At 36.1% G+C, this 9,486-nt stretch overlaps 1 protein-coding gene across 1 annotated transcript; it reads left to right on the top strand.

Moving 5' to 3' along the window:
- The first annotated feature begins 265 nt into the window (after positions 1-265).
- LOC114173052 (zinc finger protein CONSTANS-LIKE 16-like) lies at positions 266-2,169 on the top strand. Its single transcript, XM_028057250.1, has 2 exons — positions 266-1,446; positions 1,754-2,169. Exons 1-2 carry the CDS (start codon positions 538-540, stop codon positions 2,012-2,014), a joined length of 1,170 nt encoding a protein of 389 aa, XP_027913051.1. The 5' UTR covers positions 266-537; the 3' UTR covers positions 2,015-2,169.
- The last annotated feature ends 7,317 nt before the right edge of the window (positions 2,170-9,486 follow it).

Here is a 9,486-nt window from a genome sequence, read left to right as displayed (position 1 = left end):
TAAGATGTGTTTAGTGAAATTATTTATTAAGAAAATTATTAAAATATAAAATTTTAATCTAATTAAAAAAATATTACCAACAATTTCTATAACACTCTGGGTAAGAGTTTTGCTTTATATTATTAACCATAGCAAGCAACAACTAAAAAAAATGTACATTTACTAATTTAGATCCTCCAGTGTTATCAAGAAAAATAAGAAAGAAAATAACAAAAAAGAGGGTCCAACTCCTGCAGGAAAAGTGCTGCTTGTAGGACAAGCTGACTCACACACACGCACCCGTTCCCCCTCACAGCATCATTCATCTATCATCATGATTATTACATTATAATTGTGTTCCACTCTCTCTTCATATTTTCTGGAACAACCTTTCCCCACCTAAGCAGCATTCAGAAACTTCCCAGAAATTCCGATAATCCAATCAAACCCAATGTTGTTTTGTTCGGAAACCCACCCAACATCACTGGTCACCTGATTCGATTCTCAGTCGTCGTAGGCTCCGATCTCCCTCTCACAATTTTGTTCCTGTAAGCAATTATGTCTTCCAATAAGAACAAGGGAAACGCCGTTGGCGCAAAAACGGCAAGAGCCTGCGATTGCTGCATAAGAAATCGAGCGCGTTGGTACTGTGCCGCGGACGACGCGTTCCTCTGCCAAGCTTGTGACTCTTCCGTTCACTCAGCGAACCCATTAGCGCGTAGGCACCACCGCGTTCGCCTGAAAATCATTTCCCACATTAACTCCAGCAATACCTTATCTGCTGCAAAGAGTAACATTGGTGCTCCATCGTGGCACAAAGGGTTCGCCAAGAAACCCCGAACACCACGTCACGGGAAGCACACTAAGAAGAGTCTCAAGAGCGCCTTCAATGTGGTACCGGAAGTGTGTCCCCAAGACACGAATACGAATTCCCGTGAAGAGAGCATGGATCAGCTTCTTTATAGAGTGCCCGCAACTCCTTCATCGGAACAAGGGGTATCCGTGACCGATGAGAGGAAAGTTGATTTGTTAGGATGTGAAAGCGCGATTGAGATTGCGGAGTTTAGTGCCGATGTTGAGAGTTTGTTGGGGAAGGGGCTAGAGAGTGAGTTTGTGGGAATGGAAGAGTTGGAGCTGGTGGGTACCAAGGAGGTGGAGGAGCATGCTTCTTGGGAGTGTTGTGTGGACGGTGAGAATGTGAAGGTGGAGGACGAGGCGCTTGAATTGGGATTTCATTGTGGCAAGGAGTTGAATTTTTCGTTGACATGTGAAGACGTGAAAGAAAAGGTTGTTGAGTTGGATAAGAACCAGCAAGTACTTAAAGAAAATGATCAGCTGAAGAAGAAGATTCTATTGTTGCAGTTAGATTATGAGGCTGTAATCAGTGCTTGGAAGAGCCAAAAATCCCCATGGACTACTGCTCATAAACCAGACTTGGGCACTCAGCAGTTTTCGTCTCATTGCATGGTATGACTACAATCACTTGGCTTTAATTACCCTTTATGATTGTTTTTTCTTACATTGGTTTAATTTTTATTTATTCATTTTCTTCCATGATGAACTTGGATAACATACAATTACTTAAATTATATTTTCAACATTTTAATACAGTTTCATTCCGATTTTTCTTATGCAGTTAGTTTTCTAACGATTGCTCTAATTGTACTTTTAATATAATTTTTCAGAAGTCAAGCATCTTATAACAATAGGTGATTTGATGATGTTTGAAAGTTTTTATAGTAATAGTGTATTATTAATACTAATCTATTAACAGGGAACATGTGGAGTCGAGTTTTACCATCCTTGTGGGGAACTAAGTGAATTATCTGGGTGTCATTCAACAATGGCAGAGGAGGGAAGAGAAGCAAGAGTATTAAGATATAGAGAAAAGCGACGTAAGAGGTTGTTCTCGAAAAAAATAAGGTATGAGGTTCGAAAGAAGAATGCGGAGAAAAGACCCAGAATGAAAGGGAGGTTTGTAAAGAGACCTTCTTTACCGACACCAACCAGTGTTCCCTTGTTAAACAGAAAATAAGAGAGGATGAAAAAGGCTGCATGGACCGTGCCACCTTTACATTTTTGTTTGAAATTAATGTGTTAGTTTCGTCTCCGAATCCGAATGTATATACAAATCTAATAGCATGAAGCAATCTCTTGATAGTATCAAAGGTTAAGATTACCACTGTTTCAGTAACAATAGTGTGGGTGGCTATTCATTTTGGAAAAAAAAAAATAATAATAGAACCGTGTTATAATTATGGCAACCTTCAATAGTTTTTCTTATATAAATATTGTACTCAATAGATAAAAGTCCTCTACAATTATAACACTAGTGTTGGCTACGAAGAGTTAACATGTATATTATTGACAAAAAATTTTCATTTTCTATATCAGTTTTGAAAGTCTACATTCTTTGGACTTGTCATAAAAAATTTATTTTTCATGTCAGCTATAAGATAACCACATAAAAAATATATTCGTAATTAAAGCTAACCTTTTATGATGGGTGTGTGCCCAAGCGTCATAGAAAATGGAACTTTCTATATATATTACAACCATAATTGACGTAGAAAATGAACTTTTTATTAAGCAGGTTATGATAACCACCATTGGAGAAAGTGTTTTTTTTTTTCTTTTAAGATTATTTGGTTTCCTACTCACATAATAAAACCTGCATAATTAGAATTGCCAAACACATATTTTCAAATACAATCTTAATAATGTCATCCAACCATATCGATCAGAACTAAAGTAATAAAACTCATAGAAATGTGACGGAATAAATAAATTTATTTGCTCATTTAGTGTGATAACCATGTAAACCTTGCATATTGCATCCTCATCTTCTTAAATGTTTGTATACCCTTAGTCCAAACAGTGGCAGAACCCCAACCCTTGAGCCAAAGCTAGGTTGGGCCAAAGCTTGAAATGGTGAGGGACTGGACAAAATAAATCAAATTGCACTGTACTACCAAAAACTGCATTGAACTAAAAAACTATTCGTATGAACTGCACTGAACTCACTAGTGCAGAATTCCCATTTTACCTCGTCTTATATGCTTCGGTTGGCCAGGAACCGAAGCATATAATGGCGCGGTGGCAATTTTGCAATTACAGCCAAGTTTTAGGCCTCGGTTCTCCAAATACCCGAAGCCAAAGAGGGGTATAGGCCGCGGTTCGCTCAAAACCGGTGCCAAAGAGGTGTTTAGGCCTCGGTCCATCAGGACCCGAAGCCAAAAAGTGGCTGGAAGTCAGGGTATAGGCCTCGGTCCAAGGAGAACCGGTGCCAAAAGGGGTCAATGGCTTCGGTTCTTCTAACAACCGAAGTCATAGGGTTTATTTAGGGTTCGAAAATCGCGAACCCTCTTATTCCTCCCCGCGCCAGCCTCTGCAACTCTCTCTCTCTCTCTCCTCCCCAACTCCCCGGAGTTCGTCTTCACCTTCATGGCGGTCTCCATGCTCGGCGCCTTCGCCACCACCGCCAACCCCTCCTACACCGTCGCCGAACTCGCCAAGCAACTGGACGTCTCCAACACCAAGCTCGTCGTCACGCTCTCCACCCACGTCCACAAGCTCAACAACCAGCAAGCGCAGCACCACTTCTTCAAGGTGGCAACCGTCGACGACCCACCGAAGAATTGCTGGGCTTTCCCGAAGGGCGACGAGAGCGAGGTTCCGGAGGTTGAGATATCAGTGGAGGACACGGTGGCGCTGCCGTTTTCGTCGGGGACGACGGGGCTGGCGAAGGGGGTGATTTTGACGCACAAGAGTTTGGTAACCAGCGTGGCGCAACAGATAGAGGGAGAGAACCCACACATGTACCTGAAAGAAGAGGACGTTGCTGATCCAAAAGTTTGAGATGAGGGCGCTGCTGGAGGCGATTCAGAAACACAGGGTGACGGTGGCGATACTGGTGCCGCCGCTGGTGGTGGCGCTTACGACGAACACGACGGTGGAGAAGTACGATTTGAGTTCGATACGGTTGGTTATGTCCGGGGCTGCGCCGCTGGGGCTACAGGCGGAAGAGGCTTTGAGTTTTTTTTTTTTTTTAAAAAAAGGAAACCCATATGGCCTCGGGTGCATCTAAAACCGAGGCCAAAAGGGTATAAAAAAAAGCCCATATGGCCTCGGGTGGAACGTAAAACCGAGGCAGAAGGGGACTCTATGGCTTCGGTTCTTAACCGAGGCAAAAAGCGATGACCTTTTGGCCTCGCCCCAATATGCTTCGGTTCCCGAACCTGTGCAGAATATTGAAAACAACTGCTGCCAAAGGCCCTTTCTGCACTGGTGACTGAAAAACAGTTTAGATGAACTGAACTGTTATTCTTAAAAATAAACTGAACTGAACTGAACTGCACTGCACTATAATATAAATTGAACTGTTTTATGAACTGCACTACGTCAGAACTGAACTGCACTATTTTTGAACTGAACTGCACTAATTTTAACTTAACTACATTGTTTTTTAATCATTTTTGAACCGAATTGCACTGATTTTGAATAAACTTCACTATTTTTGAACTGAATTGTACTATTTTTGAATCGAATTGCATTGATTTTGAACTGAATTGCACTATTTTTGAACTTAATTACACTATTTTGAATTGAATTGCACTAATTACATATGATTGTACTACACAATAATATTCTAAAGTTTATAATTTGAAAGTGCTTAGGAAATAATACTTGAAATATGCATCATACTTCAATATACCAATTAACATTTTTATAATTTTTTTATTTATCTTAAAGTTTTCCGTAACTTAAAATGTAATTAAAATATTAAAATTAATATAATAAATATAAATATCGGTATTCACTTATTTTTTATATTTTAAAATCTTATGTAATATTACTTTTTAGTTTTACAATGTTTATTATGTTGCGTCAAATTTTTTAAAAGGATTTATTTTAGAAAATTCTCAAAATTAATATTTTTTTTAACATTTGTATTCATTAATATTTGTGTGAAAAATGTTCTAAAAATTTTATGAAGTTCTAAAATATATTTCGTGAAGCAACGAATCAATAACTTTTTATATTTTTTAAGAATTTTTTAAAAATAATTCTCTTTAAAAAAGTTGACGCCACATAATATAAAACTAAAAAATAATATTACATAAGATTTTAAAATAAAAAATACGTTAGTACCAATATTTATATTTATTATACTAATTTCAATATTTAAGAATATAATTAAAAAATTATAAAAATGTTAGCTGTCACAAAATTTAATTTTTAAAAATAACTTCTGTAAAATCATAACATAAAAAGAACATTACATAGTAAAATTCATTCAAAATAAAATAAGATCTTGAATTAATTTATAATTTTTTTTAATAAATTAATTATAAATATTTTATATTTTTCTCAAAGAAAGAGTAAATAAAAAATTTAAGACAAAATAAAATAAATATTTCAATATGAAAGAGAAAGAATAGAACGTAAGACACAAAATACATAAGTCCAATTCTTATCTTAATACCAATATTTTATTTGAGGTATTTTGCTCTTTCAATTTACTATAGTTCAATAGTTAACTTAGTTAACTTAACATAAGTTTAGTTTTTTAAAACTGAACTATTTTATAATACAGTTCAATTATTATTATGAATAGTTTAGTATACTTTAGTTTAATATATATAGTACAATTAACTATAGTTTAGTATAGTTTAGTAAATTATGCCCAGCCCTAATGGTGACTATGGTGAATGGTGGAATCGCGGAAGCTTAATGTTTAGAGAAAATGGCTCTCGGTTTTAGTGATTTAATGGTGGGATGAAAGTTGTTTGTGGAGCTCTAAGAGAGATTAGGCCAACTCTAGAGAAATGGGTGCTAAAGGGACCTCTTGGGATGCTCTAGCAAGTGACTAAAAGAATAAGTATGTGTAATATCCCGAACGGATATTACAAATTTAAATAATAAAATAAATAAAACATTAAATACGCGTCATTTATTGAAACATCATTTCCCAAAAACACGGAAAATTTAAACTTCATTATGTCCTTATGGAACACCTCAATCCAAAAATATGAAACTCAATTACCAAATCAAGTTTGATAATATAAAGATTAAAATCTTATTCAAAAACCATAAAACATAAAAATTCTGAAAAGCTCTTTTCTCCCAGTCCATCCCCACTCCGTCTCTAGGCCTCACCAAATCCATCTGCAACATCATTTGCTCTCGTGTACCGTATACACGATCATCGCCAAACACAAACAGATAGGATGAGCTAACAGTTAAACAAACATATATATATATATAGGTATAATTACTCGTACAGTACCCAGTTTGGAGCTAGTGTGTTAAATAGGTACTCAGTTTTAAAAAAGTGCCAATTGCATCTAAACTTTTGAAAAAGTGCTTCAATTAGGTCCTTTTCAAACGAAGTTGACTAACACCGTTAGTCAACGTGCCACGTGTTAGTATGTGATTTTTTTGATTTTTTTTGATTTGTTTTTTATTTTTAATTTTTAATTTTTTGAAAAAAAAAATAAAAAATGCCACGTGTCAAGTCCCTATGTGTGACACGTGGCATTGTTAGTGCCACGTGGCATTACAATGCCACGTGTCAGTGTCACTATCAGATGTCATTGTGTTGATTTCGATTTAGTCCCCATATATGTCTTTTTGTTTCAATTTAGTACCTAAGTATGTGTATCTGATTCAATTTTGTCCCAATTTTTTTTAATAATTAAAATATTTTGTAATCCATTTTTTATAAGATTAAAAATAATTAAGTATAAATATTTTTACAAAATTAAGTACTAATATTTATATTGTTCCTCTCAATTTCAGACCAAATTTATTATTTATATAAATGTTATACTAATATTTTTTATTAAAAACGACTTTTTAACATATTACTTTATTAATTACTTTTTTATTAAGTACTCATGTTTTGTTAATTTTTATTTTTTTTCCAAAATAGAACAATATTGTCTCTTACTAATTTTAAACAAAAATTTCTATTGGTAAGAATGTTATAATAATTTTTTTTATTAAAATGACTTTTACCACTAAATTTTAATATAAATATCAAATACTTAATTTTCTTAAAACTTTTATACTTAATTACTTTTAATTTTATAAAAAATAGATTTTAATTATTAAAAAATATTAGGTCAAAATTGAATTAGATACACATAAGTAGATACTAAATTGAAACAAAAAGACATATATGGGGACTAAATCGAAATCAACACAATGACATCTGATAGTGATACTGACACGTGGCATTGCAATGCCACGCGGCATTGACAATGCCATGTGTCATACACAGGGACTTGACACGTGGCATTTTTATTTTTTTCTTCAAAATTTTTTAAAAAAAATTAAAAAATTAAATTTTTCAAAATTTTATTTTTTTAGTCAACTCTGTCTGAAAGGGACCTAATTGAAGCACGTTTTCAAAAGTCGGGATGCAATTGACACTTTTTTAAAATCGGGTACCTATTTGACACACTAACCCCAAACTGGGTACTATACGAGTAATTATACCTATATTATATATATATATATATATATATATATATATATATATATATATATATATATATATATATATATATATATATATATATATATATATATAAACATATATATCATTACAAACACACCAAAGGAATTCCATCCTTTGATTTCATGTCACATGGCCTCCACCATGTTACCCGTGTTCTACGTCTTCTGATGAGTACCTTAAGATGTCTTGCTGCCATACCTACCAGCCACAATTGGTAGAGTATGTGCGGAAAACCATGCTACAGACCATACTCTGTAACGCCAGGTGGAGTTCCCAATACGAATAACATTCGTAACATCCCAAGACTACTAAACTCGTCAGCTTAACACTAAGGAGGGCAATCTAACTACACCCATCTGTATGTGCCACAACACGCACATTCACACTAGCACTCGCCAACCCGAGCCACAACTCAGGAGATGTCATTCCGAACCACAACTCGAGGAATGCCACGCGCTTAACCCCTATCATGAGCCACAACTAAAGGGATACGTTCCAAGCCACAACTCAGGAACATCAGCAAGCCGACCTTCGAGATATCACTAAAGCCTTATAGACCACGCACATCCAAAGCAAGCAAATCAAAGGCTTGATCTCTGCATTATCGTCTGGCACTACTTCTAAGCCGCCAGGCGAAACACGCCTCCAGATCGCCTGGCGGGGGACACATGCCGCCAGGCGCCAAGCGCCTCTATTGCCACTGTTCTGCATGTATCACTTGACAAGACGACCCTCACCGCCAGGCGCCAAGCGTTCCAGTTTTCCTTTGATTTCGTAGCTATCGCTTGGCGGTCCTAACATCACCGCTAGGCGCTACACCAGTACTCGCATTTTACTGGTTTTTAGGTACCCATAGCAAATTGAAACTCTAAACTAAGCACCAAGACCCGCATTGAAATTCACCAAGTTAATTACATCAACTCTTATTGATTAACTTGTTACCAATGTTCTTAATTCCATTTAGGTTCACCAATCGTAAGTTTACCAAAATAGACTTGTTTAAATTCAACATTTCTAAGTCCCAATATGCCACTGTTCACCTCATACCCTTGATACTCTATTATTTACCGAATTATTAACTAAGTCTCTACCAAATTTCATATGGCATAATAATCATACCCTAACCATATGTACACCCCACTTCAAACTTGGCAATTCCACTTAACCTTATCATCCTAACATTTCAGTCCCCTTCACACAAAACCAAATTTTGGTTTAATTAACCTGAAATTCACTATTATAGCATCCGACTATGTCCAAGACAATCATAGCTTAATATTCTTGCATAACCCCATCTCACTCATTTCTTATCGTTTTAGTTCCCATCCAGCATATCCAACTTCTCTTTTAATACTAAAAATGACCTAGGTTACACTTCCTAATCCGCGCAGCGTGTACAACACACGTTGCCCCTTGCTCTGGATTGGCATCTGGCAGAAGTTATAGTGTCGCCAAGCGACTCATGCAATTCTGGAAAACCCATAATTTTTCCTTGTCTCGGTGAACCCCATCTAAATTCCAGTTCCTCAAAATTTCCAACTTAATAGGCTACATTCCCATGGTTTTGCTCATAATTCAATCAATAACTTCCAACACGTGAGCATCCTAATAATTTCCCCATTAATCTGATTCAAAATAAAAAAAATCCCTAAATTCTCGGATCCTAAAATAATGTTCATACGACTTCATCCAATTTAACCTCCAATCACACGAAATTCAACGATATATAAAATCTAATCGTGCAAAAATAGATAGAACTTCCTTTTCCCCCGATTAGAGTCATCCCAGAAAACTCAAAACACCAAAATCGAGTCAATTTGACTCGCGTCACCTGGCGGGTGTTCATCATCGCCAGGCCATTCATCAAAAACCCAGAAAACTGGACTGACAGCTTGCGTCGCCTGGCGGCACGAACTAGCCACCAGGTGGTTCCTCTCAGGAACCTTGATTTTTGCACAGAAAGACCTGAGTCGCCTGGCGGG

Source organism: Vigna unguiculata, chromosome 2 (genome assembly GCF_004118075.2).
Source record: "Vigna unguiculata cultivar IT97K-499-35 chromosome 2, ASM411807v1, whole genome shotgun sequence".
Classification (NCBI taxonomy): Eukaryota; Viridiplantae; Streptophyta; class Magnoliopsida; order Fabales; family Fabaceae; genus Vigna; species Vigna unguiculata.
The sequence above is the reverse complement of the archived record's forward strand: the minus strand, read 5'-3'. Positions and strand labels throughout refer to the sequence as shown.

Coding starts and splice junctions, on each gene's coding strand:
- LOC114173052 (XM_028057250.1), top strand. CDS start 538: ATGTCTTCCAATAAGAACAAGGGAAACGCCGTTGGCGCAAAAACGGCA. Junction 1,447..1,753: donor AGTTTTCGTCTCATTGCATG/GTATGACTACAA, acceptor ATCTATTAACAG/GGAACATGTGGAGTCGAGTT.